The sequence below is a fragment of the Cordyceps javanica genome, chromosome 4, assembly GCF_051103115.1.
Source record: "Cordyceps javanica chromosome 4, complete sequence".
Classification (NCBI taxonomy): Eukaryota; Fungi; Ascomycota; class Sordariomycetes; order Hypocreales; family Cordycipitaceae; genus Cordyceps; species Cordyceps javanica.
Window position 1 is genome coordinate 3,141,348 of NC_139298.1, and position 17,191 is coordinate 3,158,538.

Here is a 17,191-nt window from a genome sequence, read left to right on the forward strand (position 1 = left end):
CTGTAGTGATAGGGTGTGACCGGACATTCATTAAATTTAATGGCCCACCTGAAAGTCAAAATTAATATCTCGACGGCGCTTTATCCCCACTTGAAAGTTGGCCGTGGGCATAGCATTCCGCAGACATCAGCGCGCTGCATCTTGTTGATAGCGAATGCCCCAACTGTGGAGGTTTAAGCCCCTGTAGTCTGACCCACGCCTTATGGAAACGTGAAACTGACGGGGAATAAGTCACTGCCGGCTCGGTCGAGCTAACACTGGTGACAAGGTGGCTGTAATCAGATGCTGATGGCCGGGGCTTTCATTTGTTCGGACTGGCGTACTTGTGAGCCTTATTGTGCCTGGTAGTGACAGAAACTGCCCGGATTCGGTTGAGTGGCCGCCAAAGAAGGGCTCTTTTGATTGCAGTATCAAGCTAGCTAAAGCCTCGAGGGTCGAACATGTTCATGCCATGATTCGATGTGTACTGAGGCGGACGCGCCCCGCCATTCTGAAGCATTGCCTCGAGAGCGTGTAAGCGGTCTATGAGATGCTGGTGCTCATTCATCATTAAGCGGTTGGCCTGCTCCAACTGCTGTATGTATTCCGTAGCCTTACTGAGGACAGTACCCTTGCTGACCTTGGGCGCCGCGTTGCTCGTCGTGCCGTCGGACTCGGCATCATGCTGTGCCTGCAGGGCGGGTATGGCCGCCCGGAGCTCGGCAATGCGATCCTTCAGATTCGTCCGGTACTTGCGCTCGACGTCGTTGTGGGTGGTGCGGTCGCCTGACTTGGCTCGTTCGGATTTCGTGGGCGTGGCCGCTCGCTGTTGTTGCTGCACCGGGCTCTTCCTGGCCAGGCCCGACGCCGAGGACGCCAGGATTTTCGGCTTGATGTCCTTGACCGAGCCGGTAGCAGCTGCTATCCGGCCGCCTCCCATGCTGCCGCCGGGGCCGTGGAAAGCAGTCTGCGGCCAGCCAGAGGCCGGACCGGGCGCATGATGCGGTGTGGTTGGTGTCGAGATCCCGCTGGCAGAAGTCTCGTATCCGTTGGAGGGAATAATGCGGTGTGACGGACCATTCACGACGGAATAGTCGCTAAACATATGTGCGGTGTTGCTGGCGCCCGAGGACGATTCGTATGGCGATGCAAGACTGCTATCGGGCTGCATCTGTGGATGCGGTTGTGGTTGCGATTGATGGTGGTGCGCTATATCGGATTCCCAAGAGTTGTTGACCATTCTTCTTGGAATATATTGTTGAATTGGATTCATCGATATAGACATGCCCTGGTTATCCCACACCGTGCCGTTTCCATAAATCTGAGACTCTGTGTGGTTGGGTATCTGCGCGAGACGGGTATGACCATCTCTAGCCTCCGGGTCAGATTTGTCAGTCACCTCCGCGCTGACAGAATTGCCACTCCAGTACGGTGCTCCTACAACTGGGTATGCGTCGGTTGGCATTGTAGACGACGTCGATACCCCCACGGCAGAACTGACACGGTCAGGTTAGCTTGTTTGACTACACAACACTAAACTTTGATTGATTAAGGACCTCGGCGCAGACACAATTGAGAGGGAGACCAATTTCACGTACTTTGACTGGCCAACTATATCAGAATGTTGCGAATAGTTCATATCGAGATGTTCGTGTGCTCCGTCAATGCTCCCATGTTCCGCCAAGTCGCCCACATCGGCCGAGGCTCCAGAGACACCACTCGAATGGCTGCTTAGAACTCGTAGTCGCTTAGGATCTCTTTCATAAGATGTATTGGGTGAGATTGTCTGTCCTGATAAGGTTGATGGGGGCGGATTCGGGTAAGGTGAAGTGGCCATGACGATCGAGGCTGACTGGACTCCGGGGGACGGACTGGCGCTTGCGTTATTCATTGAAGCGCCCAAGGCCGGTGCGTCCAAATTGAGGCGCAGCGACCTGGGATCGTCCATGCTAGAAGCAAACGTAGAGCAAGCCAGCTCTGTCTGCACTGACGCGGCACAATTCAAATATGTGCAAGTGTTGCGGTCGCAAGAGGGGATATTTGAAAGAGACGGAGGCGCCGGACACAGTTGCAGCGACATGTATAAACAGGCGCAACGAAGCTTTGTGCGTTCGTTGTAACCGAGAAGAAGCGTTTGTCGATTCTTCTTTCCCAAAAAAATCTCTTTATTGCTGTACAAGGTCCCTCCCGGAACTTGATGTAATGTTAGGGAATTGTCTTGGTGGAGGTGGAAGTCGGGAAGCGCCTGCCATAGAGCGCTTGTGGCAACGCGCGGGTCGAAACGAATAATGTCCGAGAAGAGGCAAAGAGAAGGCTTTTGACTAGTACGGGGAAGAACATGAGTTCTGTTGTAACAACTGTATATTCAAGGTTCAAGTTGCTGACAAGGAACGGAACGGTTGGTAGTGGGGGAAGGGAGGGAGGTAAGACTTAAAGAGGGCTCCAAGACGGGTACAAGATCGGAACTTGTGAGCACAGTTTAGAGTCAATGTAACAGGTAACAAATCGTTATAAACCGATGATCAGAGCGGAACGAGAGCAGAGCTAAGACTGATTGCTAGTCAGTGTCTAGGTATTCTGTCCTCTGGGCAGCTGAGTGGCGGCGCGCAGTTAGGGGCCAAGCTTGAAGCATTACGGTGAGGGGCGTTAAGACGAGTAGCTTAAGAGGTGAGAGAGTAAACGGCGCTAGACCAGCTTCCTGTTTTACTCCTGCTCCGCCGACGAGGGCACAGGCACGCACCACCAAGAGAGACTGGGGACACTGTCCACGCACACCCATGCATTGTGGATTCCCGGAGGATACCTGCCGAGTTTCTGGCAACAGGGCAACGGGCAATCACTGAAGACCTCGGCACCGCATGATCCTTGAGAGATGAGGTGGGGGAAGTAGTACTGATAAAGTGGTGGCAGACAGGCTGGGCAACTGGGCTGGCCAAGAGGGCTGGAAAAGGGAGGACTTTGAGCTACACGCTGGGTGCGAGGGTGAAGCGCCGGGAATTACGCTCTCACCACCCAGTAAAAGGGGGCTCTTTTTTTCTTTTCTTTCCGGCGGGCTTCCAGGACGGACACTAGGGGAATTTTAGACTGCATACCTTCAGCTGAACTCGAGAAAAAGCAGGGAGTGGAGGGGGGACATGTCGATTTTCTGCGCCGGCGTTGGCCAAGTAGAGTTTTGCCAAGCGCCAACGCGTATCGGTTATCTCCGATTAAGTAACGCGATGGCTATTATTGCGCCAGGGTATCTGTCATTTTTTTTTAATGGGAAAGATGACATTTGGAAAAAAAAAATACTGACAAATTTCGTAATAATCTACTAATACTGTACAAGCACTTATACATGGCTGGGATGGACGGTGCGATCGACGCAGTTTTAAGTATGCGTTGCAAGTGGATCCAGGATGAGCCGGCAATAGGAGACGAGAGAGGGTCAGATTAGAGAAGAAATAGGGAAGACCACCTGGCCCATACTGAAACGTCTTTTTTATTCGCGTTCTGGCGAATGCCGCAAGAAATGGGGTTCCTGGCCAATTCCTGGCCTCAATTGGCTGTTCCGATCCCCCGGCTCAACCGAGTCTCAAGCTGCGGGTGTCGGTTTGGGGGGTGGTGGTTTAGTTGGAAGAGAAACTTGGTAGAACATGGCCAAGAGACTTCCTTCTCCCAAAAGGAACCTAGACATTGCTGGTGGGAAACAGCCTTATGGGTGGTAAGTGAGACACGTTGCATTCTATGCAACCGGGGGCATATTTGAATAGCCGGGCAATCCTAGTCTGTCCAAATCTTGAACTATGCGCGACCATACCCATCTGGAGTCGGTTTTGGTCTAGTCACTTTCCAGACCCATGTGGTGAAAGGGAGCGGGAGACCTACTAGTGCAACCTGAACTTGCCACAATCAGCAGAATGCGCACGCCAAGCGATTTCGCAGGATAGAGGACGGGGAGGGGGGGGGGGGGGTGTCGGTCCCTCATCAACGGCATTGACGGCAAGCCAGTTGCCGTTACACGTCCTGCAAGCATGCAAAACAACGGAGGCGATAACAAACTGGCAAGATAGCAGAACATGGAAGACAATGTCCATAATAACCCGCGGACAGCTCGTTCTTTCGTTTTCTTTGTTTCAGTCAGCATCCCTCTCGATGCGGCGCAGCCGAAGTAACTCGGCCACAACCTCGCTCATAACAAGCCACGCACCAACAGATGGCTTCGACGAACCCATGCCCCCCCTGCTGCCCCCAGATCCCTGCACAGCTCAGGATATACTGTGATCTACGCTGCTACGCAAGCAGCCAGCGGGGTTTTGGTTGGTGGGGAACAAGGCATGGTCGTGGGCCACCCCCCCTTCGCGTGGAGAGGAGGCGCCGCGCGCTGGTGTCTGGCAACTGATTTCTCGAATCCTTGCTGTTTCCTTGTTGGCGTCCCACTTCCCAGCTTTCCTTCTCCAACTGCCCTGCCCCTTGTCAAGCTGGATTGCTGGACTACCAGTAGAGTGCTAATCCGGGCCCGGCCTTGTGGGCGCGGTGGCTAATAACCTTGGGCCCTTGACGCGTGGGGAACGGGCTTGCAGAAAGAAGTCCTGGTTCGAAAAATGCAACGGCGGCGGGCCTCCCTAGAGGATAATCAGATCCATCAGGCCAGGACCGAGATGAACAGGTTGCCAATGACAAGCGAGACCGAGACCAGTGACGAAGCAGACCCGGCGGAGCGATACCCCATCTTGCTCCGATTCGAATGCGTGAGGTCGACCAGAGAGCACAAACGCTGCTCGCAGAACCGCCGTGAGAAGGGGGGGGGGGGGGGGGGTGACGAAGCCTTGGCCCTGCGTCCTGCGGCGCGAGTCATCGTACGATTTCCAATCCAGTTCAAGCAGCTTTGTTGCCTGTACGGCCTGCGTGATTGGTCGCGCCAAGCCTCCGCACACACCCTGAGAGCCCCGAGATAGGTGACCCTGTTCGCTAATAAGCTCGCTCTGCCTACCATTGCAGCCGCCTTCGAGTGCCACTTTGCCCGTCACTATAATGGTAACTTCACTGTAACGACGAAGGCCGTTGAAAGCCTCTCTGAAACTAGCGAGTGCTGGCAATCTCCTTCCGCCCTGGCCTGCTGAGATGAGCGCGGCCTCGGGAGTGTCGTCCGGTCGCCGGCTACAAATGACAGGCTGGCCGTGTCAGTGCGGCAGGTACCAAACGTTGAAGTAAGTTTGACCAATCGAACCCGTCGTTTTGTTGTCACCAAGTTCTCTATGTATAATAAGCAGTCACCAGACTCACCACCAGTATGTGGTCCCTTCTCTCTAATGATTCATGGAGTCTCATCTGTAATGGTTCCCACTGACTCCCAGCGTCGCATTTTGTGCAAGCAGGGGGGGTTTAGGGGAGGGGGGTTGCTTTATGTTGGTAGCCCGATTTTGATGAGCCATTCTGGACTGCCGCCCTTCATTGTTGGCGAGATGACGCAATGATGAGAAAAAGACCAGAAATTGAGAAATGGAGAAAACGTATGCCATGTCCGTCGGCATGCTGCATCCCCCACAACATGGTTGGAAGTCCCGTCAATGCTGCTCTGCCCTGAGCCGAGGTACTATATTAGCCTCAACGGTGCTTAACGAGAGAAACCCAGTAGTATAACGGCAATTATTGTTGGTGTGTAGCCTAGTTTGATAAACGATACGGAGTAGTCTACTGAGCGACCATGCAGGTCGTGGATATCCATCTACTCCGAACGTTTAAGCTGAACCAAAGTGAGTCAGTGGACCAGTTGTGGGCTGCCCAAGGGTTCGCGGCAGCTCGACAGAGATCCGCCACCTCCCAAACCGATCAGAGAGCTCCAGCTCCTCCATCGACTGTGGCTTTTTTCCAACGGATTTACTAATTACCCATGCATGCTCGGCCGCCCAACAGAGAAACAAGAACCGCTCTCCGCTTATCAGGCCCTGTCATTTGCTCCTTCATCCTAGTCGCGCTGGATCACGTACCCGCTACCCTCAACTAGGCAGGGCGAAATCAGTTTGGCATGGATCTTGGGACGATTAGCCTGATCGTACCGCTGATCAAGACATGTGATTAATCAACATGTGAAAAAGGGTGTAGCATTCGTCTTGGTAAAACAAAGTGCTCGGCGAATGAAGAAAAGAATTCAGGAAGAAAACCATCGGCCAGTACTGGATGAAGCATTGGCAAGTTTTCATAAAGTGTTCAATGTCGAATCACCACACTTTGACATGTGTTTGCCCATCGATTTTCGTCTCATCGTTTGGCTCCGATTATTATTAGCTGAACCGATTCGATGAATGATCACCCACGCCCTAGCGCTGTCGACGAGAATAGGGCTAGTTCGCCGAACGACTCTTGAAGCAACCGTCCTCCGGCACTTCTTGGTCTTGCGGCTCGTTCAGACGATTATGTCGTGGTCACGTCGGTGTGCTCCTAGCTTGCCTAGTTCGGCCTAGATGTGTCTTAATCTGGTCTCATCTGTGTTATGATCTACACAAAAGTATTAATGTGTGGCTGCAGCCTAATCTTGTTTTTTCTTCTTCGCGCGCCCTCCCAACTCGGTGTATTGGCCCTTCCCGGAAACTTGGCCGATCCCACCATGCGATGCTCTTCCGCATAATGTCTGAGTTTGATTCCATGCTAGATTGAGATGCTCGCTTCGTCCAAAATCCCCGTTTCACTTTATTCGTAGACCCCTCGACCAAGTCCTTTCTGTGTGCACTCACACGTCTGCAAAGCACACATCCTAATGACCTGTCAAATTCCGTGCATTTTTCGGGTATAAGACACGTACCGTCTCACACTGGACAACCAATTGTCATCCGAATTCCCTTCTAGAGCCTTGCACTTTGGCCCAAGCTGACCCTCATCAGTTTACCTTCAGCATGACCTTTGCAGATCGTTTCAACAAACTCACATCACATATCCTTACCATGTATCGCAGGCTTGCCCAGCGCATCCACTGTATTGTAGTCTACTGACCGGCGACATGCAAGCATCTATCTACCTGGTGGAGAGAAGCTGAGTTTCCCCCCCGGGAGGGGGGGGGGAGTAAAGAGTAAACATGGTCATGCACATGAACTCGAATCCGGATGTGCCCACATCCGGATTTATGCATTTCCAGATGCTGCTTCAATTCTTGTCAACGCCGCTATCCCAGATGCCGCATCCAAACCCATACACTTATTGATCCCTGTCACTTAATTTGTAAGCTCTTGCTAGTCATGTAACATGAAAGTGAAAGTAAGCTTGGCTTGTGCCGTTTGGTAGTCGATATAGTTCATAATAGGATAGTTACTAGTGCAAGCGAGGACGACCGATGACGTCATTTCCCTCGAAACAACAGCAAGTAGAAGAGATGGAATAAGGAAAAAAGAAATTGTATACATCTAATTGAATAATGTGACCAAAATGAAGCTCTCTTGTGAAAAAGGCCTGTCCTCATCCCGCCCAGATTGGCCAGAAAGCAACACAGATAGCAGGTATCACCGTGAGACTGTGAATGAACGAGACTGTGCATACAGTACTGAGAATAAGATAGTCTCCCCTCGGGGAATCCCTAGTCGGCGCTGCTTTTCACTTTAATCACAGTCTGCAGTAGGCTATATTTGCATCATCAGAGGGCGGCTTATAAGCAAAGACCATCTTTAGTGCAAACTTTCTACCAGTACGAAGATGGAAACAACATAGTTAAAGACGCGACCATCTTAAAACCGTCACGAGATGGGAGAACGGAAGCTACGAAGCAGAGACATCAAATCTAGCTGCACACTAGCTGGTTCATCAGTTGATCCAGATTTGTTGTCTGTTGCAGACTCTGAGCGGCTAGCTTCAACACGTGATAGCGACCATCAGCAACAATGTAAAGGAACCAAGTTGCCAAGGAACAAATGCCTTTGCTCGTAGAGCCATGATGAGAAAGCGCTACGGCTTTTCCTGCTGGATAGAGATTCGCTGAAAAGTGGTAATGCCTTGTCCGATAAGCTGGGTTCAATGTTCAATGGAGCCCGGTTGTTGGTGGCCGCTGCTAACGAGATATGTGGGCTGCCGAGGCCCAGGAAATTTTAAGTTTTATTGGCGTGGCGTTTGTAAACGGAAATACTGAATTCCGAACCCGGGAGCCCCATAAAGGGCCTGGACATCTGGCGTAGAGTTGTGTGTATCTGATGAAGATTGCAGTTCAGCTACGCCCGTGGAGGCGCTCCGCGAAGTCGCAGTAGTGTCAGCATCGGGACGTGCGCGGAAATTCTAAAAATACGGAAAGCTCACTTAATAGGTAATTTTTCGAGATGCAGTAGCAGCGTAGTAAAGAGACGAATTTCCTTGGCAACGCGGATATTCCGCGACTACATACGCTGCCTTGGATGCAGCCTGTCAGCTTCGCGTTATTTGGTCTGCGTCTCATATGTGAGATGATTGTGCGCGACGGTTTAGCCTCAGACCGCAATCCAGGATTTGTCAGCGGCTGCAGCAAAAAGTAAATATAGGCTTGGCAAAGCTAATTAAAACGGCATATAGCTGCTTGATCACGATATAGTCCGTGGTGACGGCCCGGGCATGTCGGTGTGCGACGCAAACGTTGTTTTTTTTGTCAATATGCTCCCGGGTGGACTTTGCCAAAGATGCGATTATCCGATATGCTGGCAAACTCAAGCCAATATCCGCCCTCTGACCCCATCCTGCAGTGTATGCTATTTTATGGCCTATTGTGGTTAATGGCCATTTGTCAAGGTCGCGATGACTGCGTGTTCTGACACATCAGCACAACTAGAGAAGAGTCACGAGCTTCTCTTGCGTACAACTGAGGATCAATATGTTCTCAATTTATTATTGAAACAGTTGAGCTCGTCTTGGAGGCTCCAGCGATTGGCGAATCTGGTAAACATCTTCGAAGAGGGGCCGGAATTCTTCAACACCAACACGCCAAGGCTGGAACAGCCCGGGCGTTTCGTACAATGCATCGAAGAAAATTTCTAGAGCCATAAAGAATAGAAAAATTGACATGGAAAAAAGTGATTCCGATGAATACATATTCAAACTCTACTAGCCATGAGCAACATTCCCAGCAGTGTATCCGCCAGTCTTTATAGAGACAGTGCAAAGGCTTCATCATGCTCTATTTTTTTCCCGATTTTGTCGAAATTCTCACACCAATATGTCAAATCAACAGTCAAGTCTGATCGGTCATACTTTTATATGTAATGTACATTCTGAGGCCAAAGTAGGCATGTGCAGTTACATCGATGTCTAAGATCTGCTTTGTACCAAGCGCTAGAACTCCCTCATTGTTGTTAACTATGAACATAATAGTTAAGAAGCATACTCTATCTAGCAGAAAACTTGTGGTGAAGTGAGTGGTGAGATAGAGGTGCCATTGCCCGGCCTTCGACTGTAGTACGGCAAGTAACAAAGGGTAGCTCAGGCTCATTTCGTCGATGCTGCAATTTCTGATATTTTCGAAAGCAGGTATTCAATTGGTTGAGAACAATTTACATAAATTATATGAAGAAAAATCCACTCTCCAGACTGGAGATATTCGCTTACTATCCAGTGTTGAGCAAAACCACAGCACATACCAACATGGGGCGTTACGTGGTGACAACGAGACGGCTCAATAGCACACCATCACCTCGCGGTTTGATTATGACCTTTGGCCGGTCTTTAAAGGCGGGCTCGAGGATGTGTACGGGCATAACACTGTCGTTCTTGGGGGGCACTCTGATAGGACCGCCATCTGCAGACTCCATGTCGAAGCTGAGGACGATCATGGCCGTAAAGAGAAGAATCTCGTTAATGGCAAAATGGCGGCCCGGGCACAGGGTCTTTCCACCGCCGAAACCCCGAAAAGCAGCCGGATGAAATACTCCGCCCCTGCCCTTCGCGCCTAAGAATCTGTTGTGGTTAAACTGATCTGCATCGTCACCCCAGATTGACTTGTCGGCATGAATGACCCCACCCGAGATCTGCACGATGGCACCTTTCCTAAGGAAATATTTATCAACCAACATGGTGTCCTTTGTGACGAGCCTGACCGAAAAGTTTTCTGAGCCCGTTCGGAGGGATTCTTTAAGTACGGCTGACAATGTAGGACACTTGTCGCGAACAAAAGTGATACTGAGCGTGTCAGGACCATGATGCTCCTCGCTAGCTACAAGTGCCTGTTTGATTTCCTCGCGTACGATTTCAAGAAGCCCGGGGTCGGCAAAAAGGCGCACGACTACCCAAAATGTCGTGGTTGTAGTGTTGACTATTCCTGCAAAAAGAAAGGAGAGTGCAGAGCGAGCAATCATGTCAGTGCTCATCTCCCATTCCCGTTCCACTCTGATGCGGTCCCGGACGACCTGGGAGGCGACAGCATCCTGATGACTTGTCAAGCAATCGACAAAGGCAGCGACCACCGTTTCTCTGCCACGATATGCTTGGCACGCTGTGATATATGGAAAGATGCCAATCAGTAACCCACCTAGACCCTTGTCAAAGTCCCAGAAAGCGCTCTCGAGTTCAGGTCTTTGGGAAATAGGATTGCCATCGCCAAACAAGTAACGAGCCGTTCCTGTAGTTACAATGTGACGGACTAATGAGAGAAGGTCCGTACTACCACGGTGCAAGGATCCTTGTTGCAGACTCGTCTGCAGCTTGCAGAGCTGCCGACAAAGTTCCTGGGAGGCGTCACAACTCAGCGAATCGAGGTAATGGCCCGGGCCTAGTGAGCGGTAAACCAGATCATGCATGTCGGCAAGGAATCCCCGAGCTTCGCCAGGCCCCGGATCCAAATTTTGACGCACAACCTTGACCGTCTCATCATCAAGACCAAGGACACGCTTTGTGATGTCTGGAATCAAGGGTGTGAATGACAATGCCCCGGAGTTGCGCTGCACGGCCGCAGCAAGGGATGGGTCCGTAACTACGTAAATACGGGATCCCGGTAATAGAAGAGTGAAAATGGGCTCATGGGGGCTTCTCAACCTGAATCGTACAGTAATGGTTAGCTAAAGCTGTACGGCTCAAGCCGACTTTCTGATTAATTTCTTTTTCGTAAAGATGACTCCACCAGGCTCTCTCTTCGTTCCTTGTTTTGCCTGTTTTTGTACGGATAAAGACAAGGGTATGGGAAAGAGGAGCATGCTATTAGTACATACGCAAGATGCTTCATGTACCGCCCCCCCTGCAGCGCCATGCCGAGCAAATGGCCGACCAATGGGATCCATGGAACAAGGACGGTAGGTTCACTCGGGTGAAGCTTTCTGCTTGACATATATCGTAACACAATGTACAATGTAACGACGCTGAGAATCACCGTTGTAGCATACGGCAGTGATAGGCCGGGACATTGCACGACCTGAAGCTGTCCACGTATCCATTCGGTACCCATGTCGAATGACTGACTGGGCAGAGTTGACTGGCAGGGCTGCATGTGGCGCCGAGACTTGTCTCTGGGCGGAGAGAGGGTCGCTGTGACTGGGCTAATTTGTGACTGGGCTAAATTGTGACGGCAATAATAGTAATAAAGAAGGAGATGACGCAGCTCAACACGACTGTGGTAGATGCGGGGAACATGAGCAGAGAGACCAGGGGAGAGGCCGTGGGATGAGATGGTCGAAACACGCACGGTATTAGCGACCAAAGGTACGTACCTTATATTGAAGCTTACTAAGAGGATATGGTCAAGTGAAAAACGCCTCTGCTGTTGTTCCAAGGAACTTTTGTTATCGGGATCAGCCGCTGCCAACTCTCCAGAGCCGAGACACTGCTTGTATACACCATGGGCCCATCGGTGGATAAATCTGGTGCAGAGGTGCATCGATGCTTCGTCTACACAATGAGCGCAGTCGGTTTGCTGCCCGCAAACCAAGAAGATTTGCCGTCTGCTTCATGACATCCTGGGTTTTCAATGTAAACTTCCCAAGCGTGGACGGGTTGAGATGATCAAGTACGCACCGAATCAAGGTGGGAGGTGACCAAGTCAGAGAACTAGAAGAGTTGGCCGTATATTGGCTACAAGTTTTGGAAGTTTTCAAGGCCACCAGCTAACAGGTATAGTGATGACAGCTTCGTAGGCCTTTTTTTTTCTCTACATTCTGGAGTATGTAGACGCACCGTTGAATTCAAAGGCTTCAGCATTTTGGTCATACTGCCCATGCTTGCGGCAACTGAGCCCCTGTTCACCACGGACCCTTGGAAGAGGCTATGGATTCGAGTTTGATTTATTCTTACCAACATCGGGTAGCCATATATTGTGACCGTGCATGATTGTAAACACACGATATATCTGGCACGGACTGCGCTACGCGTTTGCTTACCTCGTATGAACAGCATGGGCAGCTGTTAAACGCACACAGGCCGGTGCTTTTTGCCAGCTGGCAAATCTCGGCCGTTTGGCTTCCACGTTGTTCAAATTGTATTCATAAAACCTCCTCTTAAATCGCATCTCTCTCACATGCTTTCCCGTGTTTTCGTCAACACATCCGGACATTGGTCCTACTTGTCGTATCGCATCTTCACCAGCTCGCAGCAACGGGTGAAGATGGCAAAGCTCCCAAAGATACTGCTCATTCTTTCAAAGTCTTTGCCAAGAGTCTTTGGTTTCTCTTGGGGTGCGCAGGAGACGTTGCACAGTATGGATGCGCAGAATAGGAATAGCACGACTGAGTCTCGGAACTGACACTCCACAGAGCACGATGTGGCGAACCACTGGTACACGGAAGAGATAAGTGCGACGCCGCCACCGAGCCATCGAATGCACTCCGAAAACTTCTATACTTCTACGCTGAAGGAGCTTGAGAGCCTCGAGACACAGCCTCTTTGCCATCGAATCGCTGCGCGACTGCTCGTAAACAACTGCCACCTCCTGAACGGCCAAGACGAAACAGTCGAGATTGCCGACACTGGACGACAAACGCGTGACTTTGTCGACTCCTATGCTGCTAGTTTAGCTATTTGTGATCTCGAGCGAGGCAGTTTCGTCATTCCGAAAGTATGTGCCAAGTTCCACGAATCAGCCCTCACCACGATCGAGGTCGGAAAAACTCCCTACCTGCATGTTTCCACCCTCGAGATTGATAAATGTCTGGAAGGACTGGCTCAGTCTGATTCATCCTGGAACACCTGGATTAGCTACAGACACAAGGCTGTTCGCTTCTGCGAGATTGCAAAATCTGACAATGAAAAAGGTGCGCTTCAATCTCCACGGTTCGCGCCTAGCGGAGCATTGCTAATCTAGGGAATAGATTCGACGATCCATTTACACAAAAAAGTCACTGAAATTATAACAAGATTCTCAGAAAAGATGGAAGTGCAAGTTGAGGAACAGCTGCGCCGGCTTCATCAGCTTATGCAAAAGACGACCGAGGCGGCTGACTCCCTACTTCCGCGCACCGAGACGCTCAAGTCTTCACTCAACGGCCTTGATCGCATGCTCAACGATCAGCTGATAGCAGTATCAGAGGTATGTCCATATGAAAAAGCGAAGTGAATTACATCCCTAAGGAAGCAAAAAAGTCGGCATTAGAAGTACGATCTGGACTTGAAGACGCCACACGGCTACACGATGTTGTCAATGTTTTGCTCGAGTCCATTCGCCGAAACCAAGTGCAAATCTCTATGGACCATAGCAATGGCATGCAGAAAATTCGAAAAGATACGTTCGAAGGGGTTGAAACTATTATGACAACCATTGCTACTGCCGCCTCCTCGTCGGTTCGGCTTCAAACTCAACTGGTACGTCATGTTACCTGACGCAAAAGGACAAATGGAATGCCTGCTGATATCGGCACAGGAAGAAACTGAGCACCGAGCTGGCAAAATCATAGAAAAACAGCACTTGCTTGAAAAGGTTTGTACTTCCAGTAATTTTGAGAACAACCAGCTGCTGATCGGAGCAGAATCTTGATCATCTTCAGAAGTTCTCGCATGAAATGAGTGTCTCACACAGCAATCACCAAAACCAACTAGATTCTGTGCAACATTCCGTTATGAACATACTTGGAGCTTTACAAGGTGTCGAGTCTTCCACCAATCGAATTCAAAGCACGATTTTGAGCGGAACGAGCTGGAGCTGGTGGCCACATATTGTATGCCCTGCAGCATCACTTTTCCTCGGCTCTTATAGGTTGGCACCGTCTATTACGCGGAATATCTTGCTCCTGGGACTAGGTAAGATTCGTTGCATCAGCAACCACGCGGACACTAACCCAACTCTTGAAAGGCGAAATTGCCGGATTCGCCATTTCGGCCGCCCAAGCCATCAGGGCCGACACCGCGGCTCCGTTCATTCGCATTTCATTGCCGATTATTCTAAAGTCGACTCACAATGGAACGTCGCAAACAGTTCATGGATCTTCTCACAACTTACAGAAGACCCATTAACGCACAATTTCAAAGCCAATTACGAAACTGAGCTTCTTTGAAAGATGAAATTTATGATATGCTGGGGGCTTGCTTTCTGGAGTGGGATTTGGCGTCTTTTCGGCTTGCAGTGGGACATTACATGGTAGAGCAGGGTTGGGTTCTATTTATTTCTAGTCTCAGATATCTCATTAAATGAAGTTGTTTTGCAGTCAATTCAAACAATACAATTTGCAGTTTCCACTGCGCTGGCAAGTTCTTAGTCACTGGTGCGATTTGCCCCATTGTCTGTTGTAGGGCGCAAACGAGTGTGGAGAAGCTTCCAAGTAACCTTGTGAGGGAGGTAGACTCACTGGATCGAACGACAACCAGCTTCTCATCTTTCTTCACAATGTCTAAGCTCAAAGTCGCCCTGATCCAGCTATATTCCAAGGTAGGCATATCCCTTGCACATCATGTCGCTGCGTCTCGCCTTGTGCTCGCTCCGTCCACCCCGCGCGCGCGCCTAACACTGTCGTCCGTATCCCCCCACTGACAAGATGCACGCGGGAGACAGAGCCTCGACGTGGACGGCAACTACGCCAAAGCCGAGTCCTTTATCCGCGCAGCGGCCGCGCAGGGCGCGCAGCTGGCCGTGCTGCCCGAGTACCACCTGCAGGGCTGGGTCGGCTCCGGCGAGGCGCTGCTCCCGTGCGCGCGGCGCTCGGGCGACTTCCTCGCGCGGTACCAGGCGCTGGCGCGGGAGCTGGGGCTGTGCATCGTGCCTGGGACGCTGCTCGAGGACCTGTCGGACCCGTCGGACGCGCACGACGAGCCGGCGATGGCCAACGTGGCCTACTTTATCGGCCCGGACGGCGCCCTGTGCGGCCGGTACCAGAAGCGCAACCTGTGGCATCCGGAGAAGCCGATCCTGCGGGCGCCGGCCGCGGCCGCGGCCCCGCACCACGTCGCCTTTGACACGCCGCTCGGCGTGCGCGCCGGCATGCTCATCTGCTGGGACCTGAGCTTCCCCGAGGCGTTCCGCGCGCTGGCGGCCGACGGCGCGCGGCTCGTCGTCGTGCCCTCGTTCTGGGTCGCGCGCGACGCGGGCGAGCCCGTCAACGCCGCCAACCCGCACGCGGAGCGCCTCTTCCTCGACACCATGTGCGTCGCGCGCGCGTTCGAGAACAGCTGCGCCGTCGTCTACGTCAACTGCGGCGGCGCGCCGGCGGCGGACCCGCACGCCGGCGTCGCCGAGGGCTACGACGCAGAGGGCAGGGAGCACGCCGGCGTCTCGCAGGCGGCCATGCCAATGGTCGGCGCCGTCGGCAGGCTGGACCACGGCAGGGAGGGCATGAGCGTGGTGGAGCTGGACCTCGGCCTGCTGGACGTTGCGGAGAAGGCCTACAAGCCGCGCGACGACATGGAGAGGCGGGGGTGGAAGTACGACGCCGACGTGAGCGGCATCTGGAGGATGCAGGACTTGTGAGCTGAGCAGGGCGACCAAGCGTCGTTTAGAAGCCATGTTGAATCAGAGAATGCAAACTACCATTATGACTATAAGCAGTTGCGTCTAGGGCTGGGGGGTATCAAATGTCTATGTAAAATGAACAAAAACGCCAACTGATGTATGTGTCAAATGCAAAACCGCCGTCACCGACAGCGTGCCTACTCCGAGTCGTAATCTACCAGAGCCACGCCCTTGGACGTGCCCGAGCTGTTTTGCCGAGTCTTGGGAGAAGGCTCAGCTGCCTCTGCCCCGGCCGCTTCTCTCTTCCGCTTGACGCCTGGCAGCCTCGCGACGCGTTTCCCATCCGCCGCGCGTTTCGTCCCGGCGCTGGACAGCAAGAACGGGTCCTTGGCCGCTCTCGTGTTCCCCACGACCTGCGTGGCAAACGACTCCCTGGCCTGCGTTCTCTGCCGCGCTTCCCTTGTCGCTCTCGTCTTTTCGTTTTTTTCATGTGAGGCCATCACCGCCGCCACCGTCGTCGTCGTCGCCGTCGTCGCCGTCGTCATGGTCGTGGTACCAAACAGCGGCTTGTTCAGCGCCGCCCGACCCGCCACCAGCCCCTCCGGGTCCGGCGCAAAGTCCACCAGCCGCGCGCGGCGCGCATCCTCCTCCGTCTCGGGCAGGATGTCCAGGCCGAGGCTCATCCTCTGCTGCAGCGCCTCCGCGGCGGCGGCGCCAGCCTCGCGCTCCTTGCGGCCCGCGCGAAACGCCCGGCGCAGCTTCTGGTTGAGCGCGTACGGGTCCTCCCACTGGCGGGCGGCGACGTCGGCCAGCCCGTCGAGGCGGCGCGAGGCGGCGCGCAGGCGCTCCCTGTCGTCAATGGTCCTCTCCAGGCTCGCGAACGCGTTGCTGCGGAGGGCGTCGCGCTCGGCGTCTGTCAGGATCGGGACGACGACGCCGTTGCCGCCGCCGGAGGAGCCCTCGAACTCGCCGTCGGCCTCGGCCTCGGCGCGCCGCGTCGCGCCCGACACCACGACGTAGGCCGTGTTCTTGGGGTCGGTGCGCATCTCGATGGCGCCGCCGCACGCGGCGTGGCGGAGGCGGAAGCTCCAGATGGGCGTCGTGTAGTAGTGGCCGGCGCGGCGCTTCTCGGCGTTGAAGCGCACGCCCTGCCCGATGAGCGTCGGCTGCGGGCACGTCGCGCACCAGATGGCGTAGGGCATCTCGAAGCGCACCGTGAGGGCGCCGTCGGTGCGCAGCTTGGAGGCGCGCGCGCCCAGGGCGTGCTTCCCGTGCAGCGCGTTGCCGCTCGTCGTGCCCTCGTGCTCGGGCGGCACGTACTTGCCCATGTTGAAGCCCTGCATGGTGGTGGTCGAGGGGGGAACGGGGGAGGCGCAGGCCGGCAGCTAGGGGTCGAGTCGAGGTCGAACTTCAGTAGAGTGTCGAGTGTAT

General features: G+C 53.1%; 4 protein-coding genes across 4 annotated transcripts; 1 reads left to right on the top strand and 3 right to left on the bottom strand.

The window, feature by feature from the left end:
* Positions 1-415: 415 nt before the first annotated feature.
* On the bottom strand, positions 416-1,816 carry V2A60_006835 (helix-loop-helix DNA-binding domain-containing protein; the record flags this gene model as incomplete). Its single annotated transcript, XM_083258126.1, has 2 exons — positions 416-1,475; positions 1,578-1,816. 2 exons carry the CDS (start codon positions 1,814-1,816, stop codon positions 416-418), a joined length of 1,299 nt encoding a protein of 432 aa, XP_083114252.1.
* Positions 1,817-9,554: 7,738 nt separating this feature from the next.
* Positions 9,555-11,338, bottom strand: V2A60_006836 (cytochrome P450; the record flags this gene model as incomplete). The annotated part of the gene is made up of 2 exons (XM_083258127.1): positions 9,555-10,932; positions 11,106-11,338. 2 exons carry the CDS (start codon positions 11,336-11,338, stop codon positions 9,555-9,557), a joined length of 1,611 nt encoding a protein of 536 aa, XP_083114253.1.
* Positions 11,339-12,490: 1,152 nt separating this feature from the next.
* On the top strand, positions 12,491-15,778 carry V2A60_006837 (uncharacterized protein; the record flags this gene model as incomplete). Its single annotated transcript, XM_083258128.1, has 5 exons — positions 12,491-12,581; positions 12,639-13,136; positions 13,194-13,411; positions 13,465-13,683; positions 14,867-15,778. 5 exons carry the CDS (start codon positions 12,491-12,493, stop codon positions 15,776-15,778), a joined length of 1,938 nt encoding a protein of 645 aa, XP_083114254.1.
* A 179-nt stretch (positions 15,779-15,957) lies between these two features.
* On the bottom strand, positions 15,958-17,103 carry V2A60_006838 (CWC16 protein; the record flags this gene model as incomplete). The annotated part of the gene is made up of 1 exon (XM_083258129.1): positions 15,958-17,103. One exon carries the CDS (start codon positions 17,101-17,103, stop codon positions 15,958-15,960), a length of 1,146 nt encoding a protein of 381 aa, XP_083114255.1.
* Between the last annotated feature and the right edge of the window lie 88 nt (positions 17,104-17,191).